General features: G+C 34.6%; 1 protein-coding gene across 3 annotated transcripts in view; it reads left to right on the top strand.

The window, feature by feature from the left end:
- The window catches only part of ATRNL1 (attractin like 1), an 849703-nt gene that overhangs the window by 67271 nt on the left and 765122 nt on the right, over positions 1–17310 (top strand). For all 3 annotated transcript variants that reach the window (XM_059173087.1, XM_059173089.1, XM_059173088.1), the window contains exon 8: positions 2126–2381. In XM_059173087.1, the coding sequence (XP_059029070.1) occupies positions 2126–2381 (256 nt within the window). The remainder of the gene's footprint in view (positions 1–2125; positions 2382–17310) is intronic.

Below are 17310 nucleotides of genomic sequence, written 5' to 3'. Positions count from 1 at the left end.
TTTTTATGGCTAAATAATATTCTATTATGGATATACTACACTTGCTTTATTCATTTATCAGTTGATTGGGCATTTGAGTTGTTTTCACCTTTTGGCTGTTATGATAATGCTGCTGTGAACATTCATGTGTAAGTGTTTGTGTGGACATGTGCTTATGTTTCCCTTGGGTATATAAGTAGGATTGAAATTTGCTGGGTCAAATGGTAACTCTATATTTAACTTTTTGAGGAACTACCAGACTGTTTTCCAGAGTGGCTACATCATTTTACATTTCTACAGGCCATATATGAAGGTTGCAGTTATTTTACGTCCTTGCCAGCACTGGTTATTTGATATCGTTTTGGATTATAACCATCGCTAGTGAAGTGGTATCAGAGTTTGTTTTGATTTGCATTTCCCTGTTGACTAATGTTATGAGTCATCTTTTCATGTGCTTATTGCCTATTTGTATTTTCTTTGGAGAAATATCTATTCAAGTTCTCTTACCATTTTTAATTTTTTAAATTTACTTTTATTTCATTTTATTTTTAAAAGATTTTATTTATTTATTTGAGAGAGAAAGAGCAGAACTGGTGGAGAGGGGAGGGGCAAAGGGTGAGGAAGAAGCAGACTCTCTGCTGAGAGAGCCCCGTGGGAGGAGGCTTGGGGACTGGGTTGGGGAGGGCTGGATCCCAGGGTCTTGGGATCCTGACATAAGCTGAAGGCAGATCCCCTAAGTGACTGAACCACCCAGGTACTCCCCCTTCCCATTGTTTAATTGGGTTATTTGTCTTTTTATTATTGAGAAGTAAGAGGTATTTATATATTCTAGATACAAGTCCCTTATCAAATACATGTTTTGCAGATTTTTTCCCATTCTGTGAGCTTTCTTGATAGTGTCTTTTGAAGCACAGAAGTTTCTTAATTTTGATGAAATCCAATTTATTGTTTTTCTTTTGTTGCTTGTGTTTGGTGTCATATTTAAGAAACCATTGCCAAATCCAGTGTTATGAAGGTTTACCTCCTGTTTCTTTCTAAAATTTTATAGTTTGGCTCTTAAATTTAGGTGTTTGATCCATTTGGGTTGGGTTTTGTACATAGTATGCCATAAAGGTTCAAGTTCATTCTTTGTCATGTTAACTGTCTAGCTCTCATTATACCATTTGTTGAAGAGGCTGTTCTTTTCCTTCTGAGTGGTCTTGGCACTTTTGTCAAGTATCAGTTGGCCCTAGATATACAGATTTATTTCTGGACTCTCAGTTCTATTGATTTATATGCCTGTCTTTATGCCTGTAGTACACTGTCTTGATTACTTTTCCTTTATAGTAAGTTTTGAAATTGAACAGTGTGAGTCTTCCAATTATAACCCTCTTTTTCAAGATTGTTTGGATATTCTGGGTCCCTTGCAATTCCATGTGTTTTGGAATCAACTTGTCAATTTCTACAAAGAAGCAGTTTAAGAGATTGCATTGAATCTGTTGATCAGTTTGGAGACATTGCCATCTTAATTATATTAAGTCTTTTGACCAATGAACATGGGTTGCCTTTCCATTCATTTAGATCTTTTAAAATTTCTTTCAACAATATTTTGTAGCTTTCAGAGTTAGTTATTTCTTTTGTTAAATTTATTTTTAAGTATTATTTCCTTCTTGATGCTTTTGTGAATGGAATTGTTTACTTAGTTTCATTTTTCATTTTTGGATTGTTCATTTTTAGTGTATAGAAATAGAATAGATTTTTTGTATATTGATTTTGTATTCTGCAATGTGGTCTACCTTTTTGGTGGACAGTTCTTGAAGAAAACAGTGAATGAGAATAGCACAAAGCAATATACATAGCTGGTAAAATTTAAGTGTAAGAAGTGGAGACTCAACAACTAAGAGAATTAAAAATATAGTCAATTTAACTCTATTAATATACCTATTTTAAAGAAAGTATTTTAAAGTAACTTTTTGAAAGCATGGATTTTCCCCCCCTTCTTGTAAGTAAAAGCATTAATTCTGTTTGACTTTCTATAAATAAAAACTATGCCTTGTGCATGTTATGAGTGATTACTAAAGTTTAATGTTTAAATTAAACCTTTATTTTTAATTATATTGCTAAGATATGACTATTTTGCTTATTTATATATGTTTTTAATTTACAGGAAAACATCTTTATGTATGGAGGCAGAATTGAAACAAATGACGGCAATGTCACCGACGAACTATGGGTTTTTAACGTACATAGTCAGTCATGGAGTACAAAAACTCCGACTGTTCTTGGACATGGTCAGCAGTATGCTGTGGAGGGACATTCAGCACACATTATGGAGTTGGATAGTAGAGATGTTGTCATGATCATAATATTTGGATATTCGGCAATATATGGTTATACAAGCAGCATACAGGAATACCATATCTGTGAGTTACTTTGAAAATGTAACTATATACTCTTTCCTTTATTAGTTGAGACTATTGTTATCTTTAATAAAATCTTCGTATGAATTTAGTCAAATGCTGAGTTTTTAAAAATCAGAATTATGAGCTAAGAATTACTTTTTAATATAAACCTTTTGATTTTGTGTTAGGTTTTGTCCTTTAGTATTTACCTTCTTAGCTAAAAGTGAGGAAGTGTTACATACCAGTTACACATTTTCAAGAATTGAGAATTTTTATAAATATGAGAAATTCCAACAGATGGTGCTATTTCTTTGGATTTTACTTATGAACCAAGAACTAACACTAAAATAGTCTCTTTACTATGCATTCCATGATTTCAGGATTTTCATTTTTTCAGGGTTCTGTTTTTAATCTTTCTGTAGGATCTCTATATGTGTATTATTCTTTTAAAGTTAGCTTCCTGAAGATGGTCTGTTGTAATCTTTTATAAGAGATTATTATCTGGTGGGTGAAGGTGACTGAGACGATCTGCATACGACTTTTTATACTATGCTCTTAAATACTCTTCTTTGTTTTTCTGGTACTTTAAAATTTAAAAAAAAAATTCTTTACAACATTTTCAAACACAAGATTTTTTTTTTTTACAAAATTTATGTACACATACCATATGTTCCCTGTTTAGATTGAAGACCATATTCCATTTTTAGCTCTGGCCAGTATTATGAACTCAAGTTTTTGGCTCCTTTGTGTATAGATAGCTATATTCAACTATTTAGAGTCCTTGTGTAGTCTTAATGAGGACTTTCACTTACAGAGCAACAAGGGAGTCCTTAATGTGCTCACAAGACTCCTTTTCTAAAAATATTCCTCTCTTCCCCCTGCAGTCCTTTCAAGTGATAAGTTTTCTTTTCAAAATCCCCACTGCAGCTGAGTGGAAAGTGGAATACATATCCTTCTTACTTCTTATTGCCATTTTACACTATTCCCCTTCCTTCCTCTTTTAAAGCACTCACCTTTGAACCTTACATCGTCAAACTGTGTCGCCTATTACTTCTTTACTTTTCTGTTGCCCTCAGATCACCGCTTTATTCCTTGAAAAATATAACTTCTGGTCCAATATCATTCTACCCCACAGAATATATTACATTACAATACATTAGAAAGCAAAATGTTAGTCAACTATTTCTCTGATTTCACTATCCACTTAAAGCGTTATTCTAATTCTTTGATTCTCTCTTTTTTTTTAATCTCTCTTCCGGGATCTTATTTCCCATCCTATTTGAGTCTCTCTTTCCCATTGTTATACCCTTGACCTGTGTTCCTCGGTGTATCCCATAATTTCCATTTCAGTTATCTTACTCATTGAGTGCCACTGATCTTTCCAGTTTACTCCTTCTAGTACTCCACCTCCCACAATTCTGCAACCTTACTAGAGCTGTCAGTGCATTGGGCCTCCTATAGGTTTTTCACTATCATTCCCTTATCTATACTTCTCACCTTACCCAGCTTGAACCTCATAATCACCAGTCTTTCCTCCAACTGTCCCAGGTTGACCATTTCATACATTTCCTCTCTATTTCATATATATTTCCTCTCTATACAAATATTTACATTTCATTCATATTTCCTCTCTAAACTTCCAGTGCTTCCTTCTCCACAATTACCCTGAGCCAATGACCTGACTTCTTAACTTACTGGGAAAATAGAACAGATCTAAAGAGAATTCCTGCTGATGGGAACACTTTGGGGTGTAATGGTTAATTAGCGATACTGTATTGGATAGACGGCTATGTACACACATTATTGTTGTAACAGACTCATGGTGGCATTGAAGCACATGTGGTTGTCATTGCATTTCTTAGATGGGCCCAAGGGTTGTTTAAGCAGCAGTTAGAAATTTTCTATGTAGAAGCGTGCTTGTTTTTTGATTTTGTTATTAATTTTTTTCTTTATTATGTTGTTCAGGGAACACATATCTATCAAATCTACTTCATTAATCTGTTTAGGTATTCTATTCTTTCCTTACTTTTTTTGGTACTTTATCTGCTATGCTCTGAAAATTGAATTAAAGCCTAAAAATGTTAGGTTATTTTTGCCTATTTTTCCTTGTATATTCTGGAATTTATACTTTATAAAAGTTGATATTGTGGATATTCATAACTGTTACATCTTTATTGTAAATTGTGTCTTTTAATATTATAAATTGCTTTGCTTGCTTAATGTTGACTTGATTTGACTTGATTTCTCCTTTGTCTGATATTTAATATTATGGCTCTTGCTTTCTGTGGGAAGGGGTTCAGTATTTTCCTGGTATACTTTTGCCCTTTCCTTCATTGTTAACCTTCCAGAATCACTTTGTTTTAAATGTGTCTCTTGTGTATAAGAGGGGATTGGATTTTGCTTTATATTCCATCTGGTTTTTGTATACTTTGTGTTACTCTGTTGTCTTCTTGTTTATAATTATGGCTCTTCTTACATTTAGGGAGAGAAAGCCTTTTTGTGGGAAGGAGCGTGGTAATTTTTGAGATCTGCTACCATTAAGCTTCTTCCACACTCCTGTTTCTCATCTTTTCTGCATTCTTGTGGCTTTTTCTCTGTGACTCTCTTGGTTTTACTTACTTGTTTGCATATTCACACCTTATTTGGAGTTTGTAGTTTTTTAAAAGTTCCTAGTTTCTCTGGATATTTAATTTTCTTTTTCTTTCACGTTACCTTCGTGTTTTCCTTATTGTTTTACACATCTTCTCTGAGGAAAATGGGAAGATTCAGAATTAAACTATCATGAATCTTATGATTGAACCAGAGGTTTTGACTTTTGAAGTTTCATAAAAAATGAAGTCTAAAGTTAACTAGTACTTTCACTCTTTGGTCAACCTCCAATTTATAGGCTACTATTTCTGCTGCTTTAATTCTTGTTTTGTTTTAAGTACATTTGACCATATTATCAATATTTTAAACTAAGGGTCACAGTCTTTTCTGTAAAGGGCCAGAGAGTAAATATTTCAGGTTTTGTGGGCCACGTGGTTTTTATCATAACTAGTCAGCTCGGCTGGTTTGCATAAAAGCAGCCATATATAATACATACCACAAACGAGCATGGCTTTGTTCCAGATTGGGCCCCCTTGGGTGTTAGTTCGCCTGCTCTAGAGAGAATATGTACTTCTGGGGGCCTAGAAGCCTTGGTCTAAATTAAATTAAAATTTCGGCTTTTTGGGACCTTATTTATATGTAGGGTAAATTCATGCCCACAGTGACATGATGTCTAGTGTTTGAAGGAAAGTTTTTAAGGGAAGCCCTTTCTCCTTCCACATAGGGCCAAGACTAAAATAGACATTTTCTGCCTGCCTCTGCAAAGCAGATTGAAACAAAACAAAACAAAACAAAACAAAACCATTTTTTGTTGAGGGTATAGCCCTGACTTTATGTAGAAGCTCTCTGATTCAGTATTTACATGGGCTCACATGCAGTTTTGGCCATGAAAACTGAATTTCTAAGTTACCTGATTAGTACATGTCTTCTCTACTCTGCCTCCCAACAATATAGTTTATAGTTCACAGAATATGTTACTTACTCTTTTCATATTCCCCTTTATTGAACAGTAGTATCATTCAGTTATGAGACATGGTGGTGATTATGCTTTCTAGGGATAGCTAGGAAGGCACGTCAGAGTTTTTCTAATCTATGAATGGTAAATGTTGATGTAGGTTGTTAATTGATAAATTCATTGGCTGGTAGGTTTTTGTTTTCATTTGGAATAATTTGAGTATATAATTTTAATTGTAGTTTTGGTAAAATTTTAATGATTTCTTAGAGTTCTTTTGGTTTATTCTATAACAACAATACTATTTATAAATAAATTTATCCACAGGGTTTTTTTGGTTTTACTTTTGCCTTATTAGTTGCACTACTTTCAGGCACACTTATGAATGTAGTATAAGATAGAAATGGGAGGAATGCATAGTTTATGAGTTTTATAAGAGTAATAGATGAATTGTGGGCAGTTTTCAAATTCTGTGAATTAAGGACAAAGTAGAGTTCATCAACTTTTCTGTAAAATTATATCTTAATAATAAAATTAACATTACTTTATTTACTCCTGTGCATTTTGAATTCACTGCTTTTGAAAGTATGTGATATCAAAGAATAATTGAAGTACTTTCACTTTGGAAAGTCCTTAAAAATAAAAGAATACAAAACCAATGAGTAAAATAGTTTAAATATGTTAGAAAAATTAAGTTCTATATATCATAGAAAAGTGCTTCTTTAGGGAATGATATTAAGTAGGGCTACTTTGAACGTAAGTAATAAGATAATTTATCATCTTAGTTATAAATGAATACTTGTTGCCATAGAGAGAATATATATTCATTTATTTATTTAGTCCTGTTCTTAGGGGGAATTACTACACTGTGTTGGCAGTTTCGCCTCTTTTTTCCTGACTGATTTTAATGGCATCAGGTCCTCAAACGTAGGTTGGTTTTACTTTGACTATCCTTACATATTAAAGCTTCTAGACAACTAAGGAAAAAAATGCTTTTGTATTAAAGAAGGGGCTATCTCTTTAACCAGCATCATGGTGAGGTAACTGAAAAGAAAGAGTAATTCATGAAAACAGGTTATTTTGGTAGCTAAAAATTTACTCAGAAGCATACGCTAAGAATATTGATCTCATGGTTATATAGAAATTTTAAAAACAGAGAAAAAATTTCCAGTTAACAAATGACCCTTATTCAACTTTTAATAATATTGCAAATCATTCTAAGGTATTTGTTTCTGCATTTAATACAGTGATTCTTATTTGAGATTTTTGTAATATAATTTAGAACAAAATGACCATTTAGTTAACTTATCTTCAATTTTCTTAATTGGAGAATTATAGATTAGCACTAAAAAAAATCTAAGATACTAGAGAATATTTTTTAACTGCTGAGATTGTAAGTATCGTCCTTGCTATTTTATGAGTTTTAGAGTTTTGTTGATCTAGGGTGTACTTCCTAAACATTGGGTTGACTTTGTAGCTTATATGAGCACATTTTGGTTCTACTTGGTTTCAGACATATGCAGTAATGCACACCAACAAATGATGAATCAGGTATTTTCCCTTAGCTTTGCAGAGCTTATTTCGAGCAGGGTGATACAGACAATAAAAAATAAATATAATATGGATGTATGTTATATGATGTGTTAGAAGATAGTAAGTTTTAGAAAATCAGAGCAAGGTAAGGGGATTGAGAGAGAGATTGAAAGTGAGGTAGTTTCAAAACAGGAAGGAGACAGTAGATGTCACTGCAAAGGTGAGTTTTGAGCAAAGAGTTGAAAGATGTGAAGGGATTTACCGTGTGAGTGTCCGGGGAAGAGTGTTTCCTTGAGGCGAGAGCAGCTGTGTCAAGGCAAGAGCATGCTGAGCATGTTCAAGGAACAGTAAGGAATCTGGAGAAGAACGGGTGGAAAGTAAAAGGGAAAGATGAGGTTAGAGGAGTAATAAAGAAGCAAGATTATTGGGTTTTTGCATTGCTTTTGTTTTTTTTACTGAGTTAAATGGAGAGACCTTGCAAGACTTTGAGTAGAGGAATGACATAATTTTTAAAAGCATCATTTTGTGTGTGTTGGAAATAAGCTCTAGGAAGGAAAGAACAGAAGCTAGGAGGCCAGCTAGGGAGTTGTTAAAATAATCTGGACAGGGACGGTGGTAATATTGAAGATGATGAGAATTAGTCCATTTCTCATCAACATCTATGTTTTTAAATTAAATCAGCAATATTACTTGCTGAAGGTTTTGGATGTAGAGTCTGAGATAGATGAGTCAAGGATGATTTTAAGGTTTTTGGTTGGAGCAGTCGGAGAGATGAAATTGCCATACTGAACACAGAAGATTCTGAGGCAGGTTTGAGGTGAAGGTGGTTTGAAGGTCAGGAGTTAGTTTGGATATGTTATATGTGAGATATCCATTAGGCATTAGACTAGAGAGAGATCTGGGCTGGAGATGTAAATTTTGGGCCTCTTAGGATATGGAAAGCAGTGAAAGCCATGAGACTGGATCAGATCACTAAGGAAATGGGTGTAGATAAACAAAAGAAAAAGATTGGGCCCCATGGTGTTCCATAAGAAGGAGAAGAAGATAAGCAAGGAAGAGTAGTGTTGTGAACGGAAGCCAAGTGAAGAAAGATTATTAAACAGAAAAGTGATTAATTGTACCAGATGCTGCTCTGCTCTTGGCTCAAGGAAAATGATTTAAAAAAAGAGAGAGAGAGAGCACCCATGCACGCACACACATGCACGTGAGTAGGGGGATGAACAGAGGGAGAGGGAGTGAGAGAATCTTACGTAGGCCCCATATCAATGATGAGCCTGTTTTGGGGCTCAGTCTCACGGCCCTGATATCATGACCTGAGCTGAAATCAAGATGCTTAACTGACTGAGCCATCCAGGTACCCCTCAAGGAAAATGATTTCTAAGGATTGGCCATTGAATTTAGTGCAGTGCAGACGATTGGTGATCTTGGCAAGAACACTTCTTGTGTAACGGGGAAGGGTGGTAAAAGCCTGACTGGATTGGTTTTAGAAGGGAGGGAGAGCAGAATTGGAAATATTAGTCAAGATCAAATTTTTCAAGAAATTTGCTTGTAAAGGGGAGCAAAGAAGGTAGCAGCAGCTGGCAGGAAATACAGGATCTTTTTAAACTTGGGTTTTCCCAGAAGCAGACTATTAAGCAAGGTTTCAGGTGAGAGAATTTTATTTGGGAAAATGCAGGTAATGCTGTTCGCTATTCGAGGAGTTGAGAAGAAAGGCCAGCATGAGAAGGCGGACATGAAAGGATCCACTAAGCCAACAACCACGGAAGTTATGGAGCTTAATGACCAGGCTTTGAATTAACACTTCGTCTTTGAAATATCCTTCTTCAACTTTTAAACTTCTTGTGAGTTGATGAATCCTGCCAGCTGTGTCTCTAAAATCAATCTGTTCTTTAGCTGAAGACATTTCATTCATTGTGGCGTGATTTCTATTTTTTTCTTATTTTATTTTATTTTTAATTTTTTAAAGATTTTATTTATTTATTTGACAGAGAGAGATCACAAGTAGAGAGGCAGGCAGAGAGAGGGGGAAGCAGGCTCCCCGCTGAGCAGAGAGCCTGATGGGCTCGATTCCAGGACCATGAGATCATGACTTGAGCGGAAAGCAGGGGCTTAACCCACTGAGCCACCCAGGTGCCCCAAAAAGTTTATTTTAGAGCAGGAATCCTGCAATATGTCTCTCTGAAAGTGTACTTTCTAGTAAAGAGTTGTGTATTAAATGCTTGGTAAATATCTGAATGAATGCATACGATTTTGAGCACATATTTTTAAAAGTTAAATCTGTAGATTTGCTTAGTGTTGTTTAAAATACATTAGCCAGGGACGCCTGGGTGGCTCAGTTGGTTAAGCGGCTGCCTTCGGCTCAGGTCATGATCCCAGCGTCCTGGGATCGAGTCCCACATCAGGCTCCTTGCTTGGTGGGGAGCCTGCTTCTCCCTCTGCCTCTGCCTGCCACTCTGTCTGCCTGTGCTTTCTCTCGCTTCTCTCTCTATGACAAATAAATAAATAAAATCTTTAAAAAAAATAAAATAAAATACATTAGCCAATTTTAAAAAACCATACACTATACTTATTATTGTCTTTCTAGTGGGGACTCAAAAAGTCTTACGCTTGATATTCTCCATGTGTCTCTCTAGAACCACCCTTTGCCATTTCTGCCCTCCTCCCGTGCCCTCGAGCTTTCACTGGGGGGCACCCACAGTAGATCAGAGGGTGGGAGGTAAGTGAGGCTAAGGTGTTTTATTTGCCCCACTCCCTCCCTGCTGGGTGATCTTGGGTTGGGGGGTTGCCCTACTGAAGGCTGGACTGTCAGTTGTCTTTATCCATATAGCTACTCTCTAAGAGTTCTGGAAACCATTCTCTCCTCTTGCTTTTTTCAGGCTAGCAGATACTAAAGACTTCCTGCTGTGTTATTTCCAAGATATTACCCTGACCATAGTTTTAAAAGTAGTCTTTCTATTAGACTCCTTATAATTACTCATTTTTAGTATATCATCTGTTTTCTCTCAAGACCCTGGGAATTGTAGCAACTGTTTATTCCTTAGAGATTCAAATATAACTGTTCATCTAAATGATCTTTTACATGTATTTAGGTCTTAGGATCCTGGAAGGTGGGAGAAAGAAGTGTTTTATAAGAGGACTTCATCCTTTATTAGATGAGAAAAATGTCAGCAGAAATATAAACCTTTTAGAATAGCATGGGTCCTTTGGTCCATTTCTACTACTGTTATTTTGAATTACAATTTTTAATACTATGTGGTCCTTTGTAGCATTTTATTTTTTCTTAATGTTAAAGGTTGTTATGTTTATTTAACTTCTTTTTATTTAACATTTTTAAGAGCATTAGCTATTCTGTTTTTTTTTTTTTTAAGTAAGCAGCACTCTTATGTGCCTACATATTGCTTTCTATTTATTTATTTATTTTTAAAAGATTATTTAGGAGAGAGAGAGTGAGCACGAGTGTGTGAGTAGGGGGAATAAAATAAACTTCTTAGAAGAAGAATGTAAGTACCAGAAGAATACCTATATAAAGCCATATATGTGTCATATTCACTTATGAACAAAGAGATACAGGAATTTGGAGGAAAATTAAACGACTTCCAAAAAAATGAAAAATTCCACAAATACAGCTCTGGATTAACAAGAGTCTTTTCACCATTATACAATTAAGAAGGCCACCTTTACTTTGTTAATTAAACAAAAGGTTAGGGAACCTTTACTGCAAGCTGATCTCTTCATTATGCATTTTCCTGATTGTTCCAATAATTCTGCACATGAAGCTCATTGGATTACTGTCACTCCTAAGCACCTGACAGCCATACGGCACTTTTAGAAGTTGTAGGGGGAGAGAAGAGCAGAGGGAGAGGGACAAGCAGACTCTGTACTGAGTGCAGAGCCTGATGAGGAGCTCAGTCCCAGGATCCTGAGATCATGATCTGAGCTGAAACCAAGAGTTGAATGCTCAACCCAGGTGCCCCAGCTTTCAATTTATTTTTAAAAACAACCACTTATTGGTTTCTTATTATGTTTACTCAGCTCAACTTTATTTTGTTATTAAATCCTCAGTGTAGAAATGACCATGTCTTACTAGCAAAAGCACCCCAAAAGTATATTTGGTAAGATGATATTTATGAAAAAATGTAACCATTTATTGTAGTCCTTTAAGTTTTCTCTTTATAATTGTAGTCATTAAAAAAATTGTTGGATTTTACAAAAAAGTTTTCTGTCTCTATACTATTCTAAAATCTAGAATTTCTTATGGATTTGTTTTTAAAAATAGCTTTTTATATGTTTATGCTTATATTGCATATTGTTTTGTTTATTTGGTTTTGAGTTTTACAAAAAGGAAATAATATTTTATACAGTTTTCTGAGGCTTTCTTCTATTTCATTCACCTATTATATTGCTAAGGTTCATCTATGTTATGTATTTATGTATTAACTCCTTTACAATACTGTGTTTCATTATATGACTCTACCACAATTCCTTTATCCATTCTCCTGTTCATGAATGGGTGCTTGGTTAAATTCAACCACAGCAGCAATTTTGAGACATCTTGATAAAACTACTATGTTTTAAAAGACAAAGAAAAAGTCTTCAGGATTTTCAGGCAGAGAGATAAAATATCTTACAAGGGCAAGAGATTAGCTTGTATCAGATTTCTCAAAAGTAACATACAAATCAAGGCAACCAAGGAGCGAATTTTTCAAGAAACGTAAGGAAAGAAATATAGTTTAAGGCTTTTATATCTTGCCAAACTGTCCTTCAAGTGTCAAGGTTATAGAAAAAACAGTTTGAACATGGAAAAACTCAGGTAATTTCGTGTATAAGTGCCCTTACCTGAGAAATCTAGTAAAGTAGAAATGTGCAGACTTTTTCGTAGAGGTCTAGATAGTAAATTACTTTGGCTTTGTAGGCCACATGGTCGTTACTCAGTTCTGCTGTTGAGTCTGTACACATGCACTGGTATAAAATACATAAGTGAATGAGTATGGCTGAGTTCCAGTAAAACTTGATTTACAGAAACAGTTGGTGGGCTGTTTGGCCTGTGGACTGTGATTTGTCAAACCCTGTCCTAGAGAATAAGCATCATCTGACAAAGAGATGAATGGGAACACTTCAGGTAAAAGACTGGTTAGAGGACGTGTATTTAACTTTAGAGCTAAGACTAAAACAAGGGTAGAGATGTCAGTAGACCACTAGAATGCAGATATTATGTGTTCCTTCTAAGTAGAAAGAATGCAACTAAAAATGGGGGAAGGGTGAGAGAAAGAGGAAAGCAGAGAAAGAGCCTGGATTCTTGCATAGGTAATTGGTAGGAGTCAAGAATGCCATTTAACTCTTAATACCATAAATGTTAGTCAGTCCCAATTTTAGTTGTTTGAGCAAGCCTACCTAACATTCTGTGAAGGCTGTTATTTCATAAATCTCATTCTTTCTTAGAAGTCTAAGAACAAAGAGAACATTTACTTACTTAAAAGTATAGTATAAAATATTCTATCTGCAATTACAGATGGATTTGTTGGATGCTTTTACAAATCTAAGATATACTCTAGGATCTTGGTGCTTATTTTTATTATGTTTGCTTTGCTATTTCATTTTCCTAGAAATTAATTCATTGCTCATCAGTTATTACCAAACAATGCTAAAAAATTTAACAAGGAAACAACTTACTTAGGAGGGTGATACATGAATGAAATATATGGTCACTTTCAGTTTTCTTATTGCAGTGCCCAAAGTATTTTATTACATTTGAGAAGGCATAAAAGGACTGGAGGCACCATCATTGTAGCCTGCTCTTAGCTTTTATTGAACATAGTAATTAGATTCAATGAGATAGCATGGGTTGTGATCCTAATGCCAGAGAAAATAGAATTCAGGCCACCAAAACATTGTATGAGTCAAGAATACCTTATTGTATTAAAACCACAATTCACCAGAAGATGTAATATACAATAGAAGAATATCTATGTACCAAATAACCCAGCAACCAGCCATTTAAAACAGAAACTGTAGGCAATACAGAGAAATAGATAGCAGCAATTTCTTTACAAAGCAGTTCAAGCATTACTCTGTACACGACAAGACAAAGAGAAGGTAGAAAGATCTAAACAATATAATCAAGCAATGTTAAGAATATATATCAACACAACCTGATTATGAACAAAGTACTTGTGGACTTCTTAAGTATGCATGGAAAACTCATAAAAAGTGAGTAGATTGTATCTTAGGATATAAAGAAAACATCAGTAGGTCCCCCCAAAATGGAGATACTAAATAAAACCTTTAAGGTAGGTATAAGCTTAAGTTACAAAATTGCTGAAAAATAATGACAGTAAAAGCAAAACATACAAGAATCTATCAGATAAGTTTAAAGCAGTTATCAGAGGATTATTTATAGCATTAGACAACTGTATTAATATGAGTGAAAATAGGTGAACCACATTCTGAACTCAAAAAGCAAAAAATAGAACAAAGTACATACGGACCTAGAAGTGATAGGATTCAAATAGTAAAAATGACATCTGAAATTATTGATGTAAGAGCAAAAAGGCAATAGATCAATTTAATAGATTATTAAAAATTTTAAAATAGATAAAACTCTAGCTAACTCATTTAATCAAGAAATAAGGAAGAAACCACAAATATACAAAATAAGAAATGGTAAGGGGAGAATAGTACTAGTAAAGAGGAAATTTTTTAAAAAATGAGACTACTTTGTATAGCTATGCAAATAAATTTAAAAATATAGAAAAAATAGATAATTTTTTAGAAAATAACAGTTTTGTAAAATTAAGCCCAGTGGAGATAGAAAGTTTATATAGATGAATTTCCATAGAACAAAATAAAGCACCAAGCCTAGATGATGTTATAGGTTAACTTTAGCAATGCTTGTAAATTCTTTTAGAGAATAAAAATGGAAGGAGAACTTCAAAATTTACTTTAGAAAACAAGTATAACATTGCTACCTACAGTTATCTCAGAAATAGGAGATTATAGACCTGTGTGATTGAAAATGAGTTAACATGCTTTCCTTTAAAAATCACCAAAAAATCTTAAAATGAACAAACTTTAACACACACCAATGAGATACCATGATCAAGTAGGATATATAACTAGGATTCCAGGGATGATTTAATATTAGGAAATACATTAATAAAATTCACTACGTTAATAGATCTAGGGAGACCATGCTAAAAAAGCCCATTCCTAAAAAAAATCTTAAAAAATAAATGTATCTATATCAATCCAAAGCCAGCGTCTTCTATGGGGAATCAGGCACTTGGGTGAAGGTTAGGATCAAAATAAAGATGCCCACAATCTCCTTTACTACTAGACATTTTTCTGAAGGTAGTAGAGGAAACATTAGAGGAATAGGACTTTGATAAGGAGAACATAAACTATTTGCAAGTGATATAGAATTTTTGGAAAACTTACACAATAAGAGAACTAACTGAAACAATAAAACAATAAAAGAACTCAGCAAGGTAACAGGTTATAAAATTAATATGCAAAAAGCGTGCCTGGGTGCTACAGTCAGTTCAACGTCTAACTCTTGGTTTTGGTTCAAGTCGTGATCTCAGGGTGGTGAGATCGAGCCCCATGTTGGGCACTGTTCAGTGGGAGTCTGCTTAAAATAAAAGACTCTGCCCCCCATAAATCTTTAAAAATTAGTATGCAAAAATCAATATCCTTCCTGTATATAGTAGGCAATTAGAAGACATAAGAAGGAGAAAAACACATTTAGAAAGCTACAGTGAAGCTAAATTATTTAGGTATAAATTGAACAAGAAATGTTCAAATATATATATATTTTTTAATACTATAAACCATTCCTGAAAGTCACAAATGTAGGGGGAAAAAACCCAACAAAATATATAACAAAAATACATATCAATTCCATTTCAAAGAATTTATGCTTCAGTTTTACCTCCAAAATACAGAAACACTTTTTTTCCCCCCCTGTGGACAGAGTTATTCACTGTAACATTATTTAGAAACTACTGGTACATAAAGCATGGTACATCCGTATTAGTGAAGTACTGCTGTGTGCTTGTAGAAAAGGAAGAACTGTTTGAAATCTTATGGTTTACAGGATATATCAAGTGACAAGTGAAAAATAGCATATGTAGCATATTACTTTTTGTGTAAGAAAGTAGGGGAAATCAGAAAATACTGTTATGCCTGCTTTTTTAAGTAAAAATGAACACTGGAAGGATAAACTAGAAGATGGTGATGTTGGCTACTTACAAAAGATAGTAGAGAATGGAAAATGGTGTGGGGACAGAAAATGAAAGTCTATTTCCCTTAAACAGTTTTGACTTAGAAGCAGATTGATCTACATGCCAAATCATCAACAAGGAAAGCAATCAAACTCTAGAACAATGCAAACGGGAACTCATGAACTCACTCATGTCTCAAATGGATAACACAAACCACTGAAGAGGGAGAAAATAACCCATAGGCCTTTTTAACACAGTGTTGGGTTACGTGTCCTCAGGCTAGGTGTGGCTATGTGGGGAAGAGCTGCTAACAAATTTTTTAAGTTTGTTTTTTGAAGGTTGTGGTAAAGTAATTCTACATTATTTTGGGTGTATTCGACAGATTAAAAAAAATCAATAAATGTGTTGTTGGGAGCTAAAATTCTCAACATGGAAGACAGGAGATACAAATGTGAAATGGGGAAGGCAGGAAGAATCATGTCTGATGGACTGGGCTTGTAGGTATCCTTGTGAGCTTGTAGTTTGGTAGGCAGGTAGCAGGTAGACAGGTAAATAGGCAGGCGGCCCACAGTTACAGGGTTAGATTCTTCTGAAAGGGCCTAGAAGCTAAGATACCCCAGTAAAAGTGAGCAAAATGATCACCCATATTCCCAGATCTAGTTTCTAAAAACATTCCCAAGAAAAGAAACCAAGACTCTTTGGAGAAATGGCTGATTCTAGGGCTATGGCAGGAAAAGTAGGGATGAACCTGGTATATCTTGTTATATCAAATTAAGGAACCGCTCAGGAAAATGATGGGTCCTGTCAAAAGCACAGAAGAATTGGCTTGGGGGGACGTCCTTTGGGAAAATCGGGGATACTTTGAGCATCAAAATAATTTAGGCAAATAATAAATTATAAAATTGAACCAGGAATCCGTGAGCTTATACTGATAATGGGCAGATTGACAAATAGAGGAGAGGAAGACACAGAATGCTGAATGGCATTGGGAATGCTGACTGGAGTTGAGGAAAAAAATCATTGTTTAATAATAATTGTAGCAAACAATTGGTTTGGGAAAGAATCATCAATAGGTTTTAAATCAATAGGTTTTAAATAGGGGATAAATTTTTGATGAGATGTTCACAGTATTTAAATGTCTTTCTCACAGATTGTTTATAAGGTGCAGAGAAAAATAGTACCTTGTCTGAGAAATCAAAATTCATATAAAAAACCATGGGAAATTATACATTGTGTGCCTCTGGATGTGATAGCTGCTGAGAGAAACATCACTTAAAACAGAGTTTGGCACACTCTTTGTACAGGTTAAGACAGTAAATATTGTGGGCTTTGTGGATTATACAGTCTCTGTTTCATCTACTCAGTCCTGCTGTTGAAATTTGAAAGCACGCCATAGATAGTATGTAAATGAGTAAATGTACCTGTATGCCAAAAAATATTTATTTAAAAAAACGAGCCACTGGCTAGATTTGGCCAATGAGACACAGGTTTCCTACCCAGCATTTTGAGTGGGACTGCAAACTTAAATCTAATCATTAAGCAGTATTGTATAAATCTCAAATAAGGAAATTTTTGTTTAAAAAGGCAAAGAGCTTTATTCTTCAAAAATGTCAATGTTGGGGCACCGGTGTGGTTCAGTCAGTTAAGCGTCTGACTC

Source organism: Mustela lutreola, chromosome 4, assembly GCF_030435805.1.
Source record: "Mustela lutreola isolate mMusLut2 chromosome 4, mMusLut2.pri, whole genome shotgun sequence".
In the NCBI taxonomy this organism is placed as follows: Eukaryota; Metazoa; Chordata; class Mammalia; order Carnivora; family Mustelidae; genus Mustela; species Mustela lutreola.
The sequence above is the reverse complement of the archived record's forward strand: the minus strand, read 5'-3'. Positions and strand labels throughout refer to the sequence as shown.